Here is a 14,960-nt window from a genome sequence, read left to right as displayed (position 1 = left end):
TAAGGTTTATGAGGCAAGACCTGCCCTTCACAAAACCATGCTGACTATCCTTGATCACATTATTCCTATCCAGATGTTCATAAATCCTATCCTTTATAATTCTCTCTAAGACTTTGCCCACAACAGAAGTGAGACTCACCGGCCTATAATTACTAGGGTTATCCCTACTCCCCTTCTTGAACAAGGGAACCACATTTGCTATCCTCCAGTCTTCTGGCACTATTCCTGTAGACAACGAGGACATAAAAATCAAGGCCAATGGCTCTGCAATCTCCTCCCTTGCTTCCCAGAGAATCCTAGGATAAATGCCATCAGGCCCAGGGGACTTATCTATTTTCACCCTTTCCAGAATTTCCAACACCTCTTCCCTACATACCTCAAAGCCGTCCATTCTAATTAATTGTGACTCAGTATTCACATCGGCAACAATGTCCTGTTCCTGAGTGAATACTGACAAAAAGTATTCATTCAGTGTCTCCCCAATCTCTTCAGCCTCCACACACAACTTCCCACTACTATCCTTGACTGGACCTATTCCTACCCTAGTCATTCGTTTATTCCTGACATACCTATAGAAAGCCTTTGGGTCTTCCCTAATCCTACCAACCAAGGACTTTTCATGTCCCCTCCTTGCTGCTCTTAGCTCTCTTTTCAGATCCTTCCTGGTTACCTTATAACTCTCAATCGCCCCAATTGAACCTTCACGCCTCATGTTTACATAGGCCGCCCTCTTCCCTTTAACAAGGGATTCCAATTCCTTATTAAACCACGGCTCCCTCACACGACCCTTTCCTCCCTGCCTGACAGGTACTTCTCATCTACTGTGTCCGTTGCTCTCGGTGTGGTCTCCTGTACATCGGGGAGACAGGACACCAACTCGCGAAACATTTCAGAGAACATCTCTGGGACACAAGCACTAAACAGCCCCACTGCCCCGTGGCTGCCCACTTCAACTCCCTCTTCCAGTCTGCCAAGGACATGCAAGTCCTTGGCCTCCTTCACTGCCAAATTCTAGCCATCTGAAGACTGGAGGAAGGGCCATCCAACCACATGGGATCAATGTGGATTTCGCCAGTTTCCTCATTTGCCTTCCCCCCACTTCATCCCAGATCCAACCCTCCAACTCGACACCGCCCCCATGACCCGTCCATCTTCCTTCCCACCTATCCGCTCCACCCTCCTCTCCAACCTATCACCATCACCCCCACCTTCATCTACTTATTGCATTCCAGTTACCAGCCCCCCATGCCCCAACCCTCTCCCATTTATCTCTCAGCCCCCTTGGGCCCCAACATTCCTGATGAAGAGCTTATGTTTGAAACCTCGACTGTCCTGCTCCTCGGATGCTGCCTGACCTGCTGTGCTTTTCTCGCACCACACTTTTTGACTTCACTAATGAAGGCAATCCTAGCTTTTCCTCTCTCCAAATAGTTTATGGGGGCGAGTAACATTGTGTAAATATTACTGCACGAGTAATCTCGAGGACTGAAATGAAACGTGTGTGCCTTTAATAATGATGATGAAGATACTGGTTTCACATGTAAACCCATCTGGTTCACTGAACTTCCTTACTTGGTCTGGACTACATGTGACTCCAGACCCAACGCAAGGTAGTTGTCTTTTAACTGCCCTCTGGAATGGTGTAATCCATACAGGACCACAAAGGGAGCTCACTATCACCTTTGGGTAATGGGCACTAAGGGACGGGTTGTGCCCATATCCCAATTATGAATTCTACAAAGCTGCCTATCCCTGAACCATCCTTTGCAGGATCTGCCGTCCTTCCTGACGGGTGGTGCCCAGGACGCAAACACTAATTCTCTCACTGTCCTCCCGGTGAGTTATAAATATCGAAATCGTAAACATTAACGGCTTAACGTTTTTGCTTTCTGAACTCTGTGTGGAAGAAACTCTGTGGTACGTTTCCAACTGTAGCTCGGCGCAAATTTGCAATTTCTCCTTGAGGGAGCAGTGCCCCTACAATTCCTGGTGAGGGACTGTTGGTTTAAATGAACAAGGCAGAAATGGGTACTGCAGATTCTAGATTAGAGTGGTGCTGGAAAAGCACAGCAGGTCAGGCAACATCCAGGGAGCAGTAGGACAAGCAAGAAGTTACATACCTCCCCCTCCATGAACACACAGTCAGATCTCACGGTGCACTGCCTCTCACCCTGGCGCTAACCTGATTGTCTTCATTTTACAGTGATGGGGCTGGAAGAACTGGAACATACATTTTAATCGATATGGTTCTCAACAGAATGTCCAAAGGTAATCCTCGAGTGAGCATGTGACACTGCACATCTTTGTTCTGTAAGATAATGGTTCTGAAACAGTTAATGCTGAACATAGAACAGAGAACAATACAGCGCAGAACAGGCCCTTCGGCCCTCGATGTTGTGCCGACCTGTGAACTATTCTCAGCTCGTTTCCCCTACACTATCCCATCATCATCCATGAGCTTATCCAAGGATTGTTTAAATCTCCCTAATGTGGCTGAGTTACCTACTCGTAGGCAGGGCATTCCACCCCCTTACCACTGTCTGAGTAAAGAACCTGCCTCTGACATCTGTCTTAAATCTATCACCCCTCAATTTGTAGCTATGCCCCCTCGTACAAGCTGACGTCATCATCCTAGGAAAAAGACTTTCACTGTCTACCCTATCTAATCCTCTGATCATCTTGTATGTCTCTAACAAATCCTTCTCAGCCTTCTTCTTTCCAATGAGAACAGACCCAAGTCTCTCAGCCTTTCCTCATAAGACCTTCCCTCAAGACCAAGAAACATCCTGGTAAATCTCCTCTGCACCTTTTCCAATGCGTCCACATCCTTCCCGAAATATGGTGACCAGAATTGTGCACAATATTCCAAGTGTGGCCACAATAGTGTTTTGTATAATTGCAGCATGATATTGCGGCTCCGGAACTCAATCCCTCTATTGATGACAATAGACAATAGATGCAGGAGTAGGCCATTCAGCCCTTCGAGCCTGCACCGCCATTCAATATGATCATGGCTGATCATTCCCAGTCAGTATCCTGTTCCAGCCTTATCTCCATAACCCTTGACTCCACTATCTTTAAGAGCTCTATCCAATTCTTTCTTAAATGAATCCAGAGACTGGGCCTCCACTGCCCTCTGGGGCAGAGCATTCCACACAGCCACCACTCTCTGGGTGAAATAGTTTCTCCTCATCTCTGTCCTAAATGGTCTACCCCGTATTTTTAAGTTGTGTCCTCTGGTTCGGCACTCACCCATCAGCGGAAACATGTTTCCTCCTGCCAGAGTGTCCAATCCTTTCATAATCCTATACGTTTCAATCAGATCCCCTCTCAGTCTTCTAAACTCAAGGGTATACAAGCCCAGTCGCTTCAGTCTTTCCGTGTAAGGCAATCCTGCCATTCCAGGAATTGACCTCGTGAACCTACGCTGCACTCCCTCAATAGCCAGAATGTCTTTCCTCAAATTTGGAGACCAGAACTGTACACAGTACTCCAGGTGTGGTCTCACCAGGGCCCTGTACAGCTGCAGAAGCACCTCTTTGCTTCTATACTCAATTCCTCTTGTTATGAAGGCCAGCATGCTATTAGCCTTCTTCACGACCTGCTGTACCTGCATGCTTGCCTTCATTGACTGGTGGACAAGAACACCCAGATCTCTCTGAACAGCCCCTTTACCTAATTTGATACCATTGAGGTAGTAATCTGCCTTCCTGTTCTTGCCACCAAAGTGGATAACCAGACATTTATCCACATTAAACTGCATCTGCCATGCATCTGACCACTCACCTAACTTGTCCAGGTCACCCTGTAATCTCCTAACATCCTCATCACATTTCACCCTACCACCCAGCTTTGTATCATCAGCAAATTTGCTAATGTTATTGCTGATACCATCTTCTATATCATTTACATATATTGTAAAAAGCTGCCGTCCCAGCACGGATCCCTGCGGTACCCCACTGGTCACTGCCTGCCATTCCGAAATGGAGCCGTTAATCACTACCCTTTGTTTCCTATTAGCCAACCAATTCTCTATCCAATCTAGTACTTTGCCCCCAATACCGTGCGCCCTAATTTTACTCACTAACCTCTTGTGTGGGACTTTATCAAAGCTTTCTGAAAGTCCAGGTACACTACATCCACTGGATCTCCCTCGTCCATCTTCCGAGTTACATCCTCAAAAAATCCAAGAAGATTAGTCAAGCATGATTTCCCCTTCATAAATCCATGCTGACTCTGTCCTATCCTGTTACTATTATCCAGATGTGCCGTAATTTCATCCTTTATAATAGACTCCAGCATCTTTCCCACCACTGAGGTCAGACTAACTGGTCTATAATTTCCTGCTTTCTCCCGCCCACCCTTCTTAAAAAGTGGCACAACATTAGCCGCCCTCCAATCCTCAGGAACCGACCCCCATTCTATTAAACTCTGGAAAATAATCACCAGCGCATCCACGATTTCCCGAGCCACCTCCTTCAGTGCCCTGGGATGCAGGCCATCAGGTCCCAGAGACTTATCAACCTTCAGACCTAACAGTCTCTCCAACACCAAATCCTGGCAAATATAAATTCCCTTAAGTTCAGGTCCTTCAGCCACTGTTGCCTCAGGGAGATTGCTTGTGTCTTCCCCAGTGAACACAGATCTGAAGTACCCATTTAATTCCTCTGCCATTTCTTTGTTCCCAGTAATATATTCCCCTGTTTCTGTCTTCAAGGGCCCAATTTTTGTCCTAACCATTTTTTTGCCTTGGACATACCTAAAAAAGCTTTTACTATCCTCCTTTATATTCTTGGCCAGTTTACCTTCGTACCTCATTTTTTCTCTGCGTATTTCCTTCTTACTAATCCTCTGTTGTTCTTTAAAAGCTTCCCAGTCCTCAGTTTTCCCACTTATCTTCGCTAAGTTATACTTTTTCTCTTTTAACTTTATATGTTTCTTTACTTCCCTCGTCAGCCACGCCCACCCATGTCTCCTCCTGGGATCTTTCTTCCTTTTAGGAATGAACTGATCCTGCATCTTCTGCATTATACACAGAAATATCCGCCATTGTTCCTCCACGGTCTTCCCTGTTAAGGTATTGAACCATTGAACTTTGGCCAGTTGCTCCCTCATAGCTCCATATTTCCCTTTATTCAACTGAAATATTGTCACTTCAGATTGTACCCACTCCCTCTCAAATTGCAGATTGAAGCTTATTGTATTATGGTCACTACTTCCCAATGGCTCCTTCACTTCGAGGTCACTGACCAATTCTGGTTCGTTACACAATACCAGATCCAGAATCGCCTTATCCCTGGTCGGCTCCAGGACCAGCTGCTCTAAAAATCCATCTCTGAGGCACTCCACAAAGTCTCTTTCTTGAGGCCCGATACCATCCTGATTCTCCCAGTCTACCTGCATGTTAAAATCCCCCATAACAACTGTAGTAACATCTTTGCGACAAGCCAATTTCAGCTCCTGATTCAACTTACATCTGACATCCAGACTACTGTTTGGGGGCCTGTAGATGACTCCCATGAGGGTCTTTTTACCCTTAGTGTTTCGAAGCTCTATCCACACTGACTCTACATCCCCTGACTCTAGGTCCGCCCGCGCAAGGGACTGAATATCCTCCCTTACCAACATGGCCACCCCACCCCCTCTGCCCGTCAGTCTGTCCTTACGATAGCACGTGTAGCCTTGAATATTCATTTCCCAGGCCCTGTCCCCATGAAGCCACGTCTCAGTTATCCCCACAATATCGTATCTGCCAATTTCCAAAAGAGCCTCAAGCTCATCCACCTTGTGTCTAATGCTTCGTGCATTCATATATAGAATTTTTAATTTGTTACTGCTCTCACCCTTTCCCTCAACCCTTATTTCACTCAACTTTACAGAATGATGCCTTTTCCAGTTTTCTGCCTCCTTGATACAGTTGTCTTTCTTGACTTCTCTTGTTCTAACTACCCCTTCAATTTCCTTTTTAAACATCCAGCTTGTCCCCTCCCCCCTGCTACTTAGTTTAAATGTAGCGGTGTTGCAGCAGAAAACCTGCCTGCCAGAATGCTGATCCCTGATCTATTAAGGTGCAAGCCGTCTCTCTTGTAGAATTTATGGTTACCATAAAATATACCCCAGTGATCCAAGAACTTGAAACCTTGCTTCCTGCACCAGTTCCCCAACCACACGTTCAAGTCCATTATCTCCCGGTTTCTGGCCACACCAGCCCGAGGAACTGGAAGCAACCGGAGATAACCACCTTGGACGTCCTGCTTTTTAGCCTTCTTCCTAGTTCTCCGAAGTCTCGCTGTAGTATATTCCTCCTCTTCTTCCCGACATCATTTGTGAGACCTAACACACTGTATGCCTTCTTAACAGCACTATCAACCTGGCTGGCAACTTTCAGGGATCTATGTACATGGACTCCAAGATCCCTCTGCACATCTATACTACCAAGAATCTTTCCATTGACGCTGAACTCTGCCTTCCTGTTATTCTTCCCAAAGTGAATCATCTGCATTGAACTCCATTTGCCACCTCTCAGCCCAATTCTGCAGTTTATCCAAGTCCCCCTGTAACATTCTTCAAAACTGTCCACTACTCCACTGACTTTAGTGTCATCTGCAAATTTACTGACCCATCCACCTATGCCTGTATCTAAGTCGTTGTGGTTCTGTTCGCCGAGCTGGGAATTTGTGTTGCAGACGTTTCGTCCCCTGTCTAGGTGACATCCTCAGTGCTTGGGAGCCTCCTGTGAAGCGCTTCTGTGATCTTTCCTCCGGCATTTGTAGTGGTTTGAATCTGCCGCTTCCGGTTGTCAGTTCCAGCTGTCCGCTGCAGTGGTCGGTATATTGGGTCAGGGTCGAGGTGCTTATTGATTGAATCTGTGGATGAGTGCCATGCCTCTAGGAATTCCCGGGCTGTTCTCTGTTTGGCTTGTCCTATAATAGTAGTGTTGTCCCAGTTGAATTCATGTTGCTTGTCATCTGCGTGTGTGGCTACTAAGGATAGCTGGTCGTGTCGTCTTGTGGCTAATTGGTGTTCATGGATACGGATCGTTAGCTGTCTTCCTGTTTGTCCTATGTAGTGTTTTGTGCAGTCCTTGCATGGGATTTTGTACACTACATTAGTTTTGTACACTACATGAGCAAATGCCCTGCCTGCAGCTGTAGCAGACTTGCCAACTTCAACATTTAAATTGTCATTGGATACACATATGGATGATATGGAATAGTGTAGGATAGATGGGCTTCAGATTGGATTCACAGGATGGCACAACATCGAGGGCCGAAGGGCCTGTACTGCGCTGCAAATGTTCTATGTTCTGTATTCTATGGGGATAATTTTGACTTTGTCCCAATGGACTAAACTGACTGACACTGATTTAGCTGCATGTTTTACATCCTGCATTATTCCATTTTCGATTGATTTCAGTAGGTGAATCCATAGGGACCTAAGATCAGTACTTACCCCCATTGCAAGGTCTGTTGCTTTGCTTAACACAGGTTTTTAAAGGACGATGTCTGTGCTCGTGGTATAACATGCCTTTGTCACCATGAATCCCCCCCCCCCTCTCTCATTGATGTTTATCATCTGGGCCTTAGGTGTGAAGGAGATTGATATTGCTGCTACTCTTGAACACATACGCGATCAGAGACCTGGCATGGTGCGCACTAAGGTAATGGTAATCCGACTGGAGTCTGGGTGATTTCAGAATTGAGTTTCCAGTGTGTGTGTGTGTGTAGGACCACAGCAGCCCTTCCTTTCAGAGTGTGACAGAGACCCAGCCTTGGCATCACGTTCTCATGGCATCCCATTTGTGGCTTAGTGTCCAGGTCTACTTACCCACTCACAATCTGACATCCCCAGTCGGGCTCCAGCTAATAACATTAAGAATGCCAATGCCATGTACTCACACATCACAGAATGTGGACAAATCTGCCCATCGAGCCTATGCCAGCTCTAAAGATAGACCATAAAAAAGTGCTAATGTTACTGGTTTTATTCATCCCGAAGCCCAGGTTAATGCTCTGAGGATGTAATGGAATTTAAATCCAGTCAATAAATCGGCAACCTAAAGCTAATCTTAATTGTCACCATGATAATTCATAGAATCCCAACAGTGTGGAAGTAGGCCATTTGGCCCATCGAATCCACACCAACCCACTGAAGAGAAATCCACACAGACACACCCCCTATCCCTGTAACACTGCGTTTCCCATGGCTCATCCACCTAACCTATACATCCCTGAACACTATGGGCAATTTAGCACGGCCAATCTTCCGAACCTGCACATCTTTGGACTGTGGGAGGAAACCGGAGCACCCGGTGGAAACTCACGCAGACACGGGGAGAACATGCAAACTCCACACAGACAGTCGCCTGAGGCTGGAATCGAACTTGGGTCACCCCTGAGTGCTAACCCCTGAGTCAACGTGCTGCCCGATTGGTGTTTTACAAAAAAAACCCATCTGGTTAACTGATGCTCTTAGGGGAAAAATTTAGGGAATTCTGCCACCCTTGCCTGGTTTGGCATCCATGTGACTCCAGACCCACAGCCAATGTGATTGGATGTTAACTGCCCTCTGAAATGTCCTGGCAAACCACACAGGTCAAGGGCAGCTGGGGATGGACAACAACTATTGGGCTCACCCATGATCCCTGGAGCCCACAGAAGATTAAAGAATAAAAATAGTTCTATCAATCCCAGTCCCTCTCCTTAAAATTCTTTTTCCTTTTCATACAGTTCCCATCTGAGAGTGCCTGTTGAATCTGCATTCTCCACCAACAGCCCTTATCAGACCAGAACTGGCTTTTGATACCCTGCCCCAGGAATTATCTGAAATCTGTGCACTCTGGTTACTGACCAGATTGTTACAAAGCAATCCTTCTAAATGACAGCCTGTAAACCAGTTGGGATATTATCTGTGACTTGGAGCAAAGTCAAACTCTACAAAGATGAACTTTCATTTCTGTGGTGTCCTTCATGATTTTAGGGTGTCACTGATAACACACCACTGGAGTGTGGGCACGGTTACAAAGTAATGATCCAAGAGCCATTGTAAACTCCCTCCAGGCAGTTATGTGATAACAAAATGATTTTGGTCTGAGTTGAAGGTTAAATATTATCTCCAGGACACTGGGGTGAACTCCCTTCTTTTTCTGTGAGATAGTTCACATGCACTGCAGGGATTTCATGTCTCATCAAAATGAAGAAGCCTCCAACAGTGCGGCACTCCCTCAGTACTGACCCTCCGACAGTGTGGCACTCCCTCAGTACTGACCCTCTGACAGTGCGGCACTCCCTCAGTACTGACCCTCCGACAGTGTGGCACTCCCTCAGTACTGACCCTCCGACAATGCGGCACTGCCTCAGTACTGACCCTCCGAAAATGCAGCACTGCCTCAGTACTGACCCTCCGACAATGCTGCACTGCCTCAGTACTGACCCTCCGACAATGCGGCACTGCCTCAGTGCTGACCCTCCGACAATGCGGCACTGCCTCAGTACTGACCCTCCGACAGTGCGGCACTCCCTCAGCACTGACCCTCCGACAATGCGGCACTGCCTCAGTGCTGACCCTCCAACAGTGCGGCACTCCCTCAGTACTGACCCTCCGACAATGCGGCACTCCCTCAGTACTGACCCTCCGACAATGCGGCACTGCCTCAGTACTGACCCTCCGACAATGCGGCACTGCCTCAGTGCTGACCCTCCGACAGTGTGACACTCCCTCAGCACTGACCCTCCGACAGTGTGACACTCCCTCAGCACTGACCCTCCAACAGTGCGGCACTCCCTCAGCACTGACCCTCTCACAGTGTGGCACTCCCTCAGTGCTGACCCTCTGACAGTGCGGCACTCCCTCAGTACTGACCTACCGACAATGCGGCACTGCCTCAGTGCTGATCCTACGACAGTGTGACACTCCCTCAGCACTGACCCTCCGACAGTGTGGCACTCCCTCAATACTGACCCTCCGACATGGCAGCACTCCCTCAGCACTGACCCAACAACAGTGCGAAACTCCCTTACTGCTGACCCTTCGACAGTGCGGCATTCCCTCAGTACTGACCCTCTGTCAGTGCAGCACTCCCTCAGCACTGACCATCTGACAGTGCAGCAATTCTTCAGTACTGACCCTCCGACAGTGCGGCACTCCGTCAGTGCTGACCCTCCGACAGTGCGGCACTCCCTCAGCACTGACCCTCCGACAGTGCGGCACTCCCTCAGCACTGACCCTCCAACAGTGCAGCATTCCCTCAGCACTGACCCTCTCACAGTGCAGCAGGCCCTCAGTGCTGACCCTCTGACAGTGCGGCACTCCCACAGCACTGACCCTCTGACAGTCCCGACTCCCTCAGTACTGACCCTCCAACAGTGCAGCACTCCCTCAGCACTGACCCTCCAATGGTGCGACATTCCCTCAGCACTGATCTGCCGACAGTACAGCACTCCCTAAGCAATGACCCTCCGACAAGTGCGGCACTCCCTTCGTACTGACTCTTCGACGGTGCGGCATTTCCTCAACACTGACTCTTTGACAGTGTGGCACTCCCTCAGTACTGACCCTCTGACAGTGCTGCACTCCCTCAGCACTGACTCTCCAACCGTGCGGCACTCCCTCAGCACTGACCCTCCAACAGTGCGGCACTCCCTCAGTACTGACCCTCCGACAATGCGGCACTGCCTCAGTGCTGACCCTCCGACAGTGCAGCACTCCCTCAGTACTGACCCTCCAACAGTGCGGCACTCCCTCAGCACTGACCCTCTCACAGTGTGGCACTCCCTCAGTGCTGACCCTCTGACAGTGCGGCACTCCCTCAGCACTGACCCTCTCACAGTGTGGCGCTCCCTCAGTACTGACCCTCCAACAGTGCGGCACTCCCTCAGCACTGACCCTCTCACAGTGTGGCACTCCCTCAGTGCTGACCCTCTGACAGTGCAGCACTCCCTCAGCACTGACCCTCCAACAGTGCGGCACTCCCTCAGTACTGACCCTCCGACAATGCGGCACTGCCTCAGTGCTGACCCTCCGACAGTGCAGCACTCCCTCAGTACTGACCCTCCAACAGTGCGGCACTCCCTCAGCACTGACCCTCCAACAGTGCGGCACTCCCTCAGCACTGACCCTCCAACAGTGCGGCACTCCCTCAGTACTGACCCTCCGACAATGCGGCACTCCCTCAGTACTGACTCTCCAACTGTGCGGCACTCCCTCAGCACTGACCCTCCAACAGTGCGGCACTCCCTCAGCACTGACCCTCCAACAGTGCGGCACTCCCTCAGTACTGACCCTCCGACAATGCGGCACTGCCTCAGTGCTGACCCTCCGACAGTGTGACACTCCCTCAGCACTGACCCTCCAACAGTGCGGCACTCCCTCAGCACTGACCCTCTCACAGTGTGGCACTCCCTCAGTGCTGACCCTCTGACAGTGCGGCACTCCCTCAGCACGGACTCTCCAACCGTGCGGCACTCCCTCAGCACTGACTCTCCAACCGTGCGGCACTCCCTCAGCACTGACCCTCCACAAGTGCGGAACTCACTTAGTACTGACTCTTCGAGAGTGCGGCACTCCCTCAGTACTGACCCTCCGACATGGCAGCACTCCCTCAGCACCTACCCTTTGACAGTGCGGCACTCCCTCAGCACTGACCATTCGACACTGTGGCACTCCCTCAGCACTGACCCTCTGACAGTGTGGCACTCCCTCAGCACTGACCCTCTGACAGTGTGGCACTCCCTCAGCACTGACCATTCGACAGTGTGGCACTCCCTAAGTACTGACCCTCTGACAGTGCCGCACTCCCTCAGCACTGACCCTCCGACAGTGCAGCACTCCCTCAGTACTGACCCTCCAACAGTGCGGCACTCCCTCAGCACTGACCCTCTCACAGTGTGGCACTCCCTCAGTGCTGACCCTCTGACAGTGCGGCACTCCCTCAGTACTGACTCTCCAACTGTGCGGCACTCCCTCAGCACTGACCCTCCAACAGTGCGGCACTCCCTCAGTACTGACCCTCCGACAATGCGGCACTGCCTCAGTGCTGACCCTCCGACAGTGTGACACTCCCTCAGCACTGACCCTCCAACAGTGCGGCACTCCCTCAGCATTGACCCTCTCACAGTGTGGCACTCCCTCAGTGCTGACCCTCTGACAGTGCGGCACTCCCTCAGCACTGACTCTCCAACCGTGCGGCACTCCCTCAGCACTGACTCTCCAACCGTGCGGCACTCCCTCAGCACTGACCCTCCGACAAGTGCGGAACTCACTTAGTACTGACTCTTCGAGAGTGCGGCACTGCCTCAGTACTGACCCTCCGACATGGCAGCACTCCCTCAGCACCTACCCTTTGACAGTGCGGCACTCCCTCAGCACTGACCATTCGACAGTGTGGCACTCCCTCAGCACTGACCCTCTGACAGTGTGGCACTCCCTCAGCACTGACCCTCTGACAGTGTGGCACTCCCTCAGCACTGACCATTCGACAGTGTGGCACTCCCTAAGTACTGACCCTCTGACAGTGCCGCACTCCCTCAGCACTGACCCTCCGACAGTACAGTACTCCTTCAGCACTGACCCTCCGACAGTGCGGCACGCCCTCAGCGCTGACCCTCTCACAGTGCGGCACTCCCTCAGCACTGACCCTCTGACAGAGCTGCACTGCCTTAGTACTGACCCTCTAACAGTGCAGCACTCCCTCAGCACTGACCATTCGACAGTGTGGCACTCCCTCAGCACTGACCCTCTCACAATGTGGCACTCCCTAAGTACTGACCCACCGACAGTACAGTACTCCTTCAGCACTGACCCTTCGAACAGTGCTGCACTCCCTTAGTACTGACTCTTCGACAGTACAGCATTCCCTCAGCACCAACCCTCTTACAGTGTGGCACTACCTCAGTGCTGAGCTTCCGACAGTGCGGCACTCCCTCAGTGCTGACCCTCTGACAGTACAGCACTCCCTCAGCACTGACCCTCCGACAGTGCGGCACTCCCTCAGCACTGACCCTCCGACAGTGCAGCACTCCCTCAGTGCTGACCCTCTGACAGTGTGGCACTCCCTCAGCACTGACCCTCTCAGTGTGGCACTCCCTCAGCACTGACCCTCTCTCACTGTGGCACTCCATAAGTACTGACCCTCTGACAGTGCAGCACTGCCTCAGTACTGACCCTCCGACAGTGCGGCACTCCCTCAGCACAGACCTTCCGACAGTGCGGCACTCCCTCAGTGCTGACCCTCCAACAGTGCGGCACTCCCTCAGCACTGACCTGCCGACAGTGCGGCACTCCCTCAGCACTGACCCTCTGACAGTGTGGCACTCCCTCAGCACTGACCCTTCGACAGTGCGGCACTCCCTCAGCACTGACCCTCTGACAGTGTGGCACTCCCTCAGCTCTGACCCTTCGACAGTGCGGCACTCCCTCAGCATTGACCTTTAACAGTGTGGCACTCCCTCAGCACTGACCCTCTCACAGTGTGGCACTCCCTAATTCCTGACCCTCTGACAGTGCAGCACTCCCTCAGTACTGACCCTCCGACAGTACGGCACTCCCTCAGTACTGACCCTCTGACAGTGCGGCGCCCCCTCAGCACTGACCCTTCGAACAGTGCGGCACTCCTTCAGCGCTGACCCTCTGACAGTGTGGCGCTCCCTCAGCACTGACCCTCTCACAGTGTGGCGCTCCCTCAGCACTGACCCTCTCACAGTGTGGCACTCCCTCTGCACTGACCCTCTGACAGTGCGGCACTCCCTCAGCACTGACCCTCCGACAGTGGGGCACTCCCTCAGCACTGACCCTCTCACAGTGTGGCACTCCCTCAGTATGTCCCTCTGACAGTGCGGCCCTTCCTCAGCACTGACCCTCTGACAGTCCCGCACTCCCTCAGTACTGACCCACCAACAGTGCAGCACTCCCTCAGCACTGTCCCAACGAGAGTGCTGTACTCCCTTAGTACGGACCCTTCGACAGCGCGGCATTCCCTCAGCACTGACCCTTCGACGGTATGGCACTACCTCAGTAGTGACCCTCTGGCACAGCTGCACTCCCTCAGTACTGACCCTTCGACAGTACAGCACTCCCTCAGCACTGACCCTCTGACAGTGCGGCACTACCTCAGTGCTGAGCCTCCGACAGTGCAGCACTCCCTCAGCACTGACCCTCCAACAGTGCGGCACTCCCTCAGCACTGACCCTCTGACAATGCGGCACTCCCTCAGCACTGACCCTCTGATAGTGCGGCACTCCCTCAGCACTGACCCTCTGACAGTGCGGCACTCCCCCAAGCACTGCATTGGTGCATCAGCCTGGATTATGGGCTCTGTGTCCCTGGGCGATAAGGTATGGCTGGACGGTTTTTGAATTTGAATTCTAAGCAACCTCCTCTTTGTTTCTCGGTGCAGGACCAGTTTGAGTTTGCGCTGACTGCTGTAGCAGAGGAAGTGAACGCCATCCTCAGGGCTCTGCCCCAGTGACCTGCTGCCTGGACCCTCAGTGAAGAGCTAGCCATCAATCCAGCTTTGTGCTTCGTGCACCCCCTCCCCCACCACACCCCACCTGACATCCTCCGCAGACTGTACCGTGTTTGTGTCTTCTGTCACATGTCCTGTCTTGCTTTGGAAACCGCGACACGCAGTGCAGTGACCCTTCTGAGAGGCACTGCTCCATACTGACCTGTTCATATTGAAGTCGCTACCCTGACCAATGGGAACAGCAGCAAGAATCTCAGGCAAGGGGCAGCCCGCTGATCACTGACAGGTCCCAAGGAAAGATGTTCCCCCTGCCGCCCACCAACCCTAACATGAGAGCAGCACAGGAGGCCATTCAGCCTGACAGCACTGTGCAGGTCACTGAATTATTACGGTGCCAAAGGAGGCCATTCAGCCCATCACAATGAACATTCCCTGGGGTTTGTCTTTCGTGAGGTCCTGCAAGCTCTGAATGTCTGTGTAGGTGAGTGTGTCTGTGTGC

General features: G+C 51.4%; 1 protein-coding gene across 3 annotated transcripts in view; it reads left to right on the top strand.

The window, feature by feature from the left end:
- LOC140482460 (receptor-type tyrosine-protein phosphatase-like N) overlaps nucleotides 1-14,960 on the top strand; it is a 238,994-nt gene that overhangs the window by 223,916 nt on the left and 118 nt on the right. For all 3 annotated transcript variants that reach the window (XM_072579971.1, XM_072579972.1, XM_072579970.1), the window contains 3 exons: nucleotides 2,204-2,268; nucleotides 7,587-7,660; nucleotides 14,393-14,960. The exon at nucleotides 14,393-14,960 is cut by the window's right edge and continues 118 nt beyond it. In XM_072579971.1, coding sequence (XP_072436072.1) covers nucleotides 2,204-2,268; nucleotides 7,587-7,660; nucleotides 14,393-14,464 — 211 coding nt within the window. In that variant the 3' untranslated portion in view covers nucleotides 14,465-14,960. The remainder of the gene's footprint in view (nucleotides 1-2,203; nucleotides 2,269-7,586; nucleotides 7,661-14,392) is intronic.

This window comes from Chiloscyllium punctatum, chromosome 10 (assembly GCF_047496795.1).
Source record: "Chiloscyllium punctatum isolate Juve2018m chromosome 10, sChiPun1.3, whole genome shotgun sequence".
NCBI classification, from domain to species: Eukaryota; Metazoa; Chordata; class Chondrichthyes; order Orectolobiformes; family Hemiscylliidae; genus Chiloscyllium; species Chiloscyllium punctatum.
This window is presented reverse-complemented; position numbering and strand designations above follow the sequence as displayed.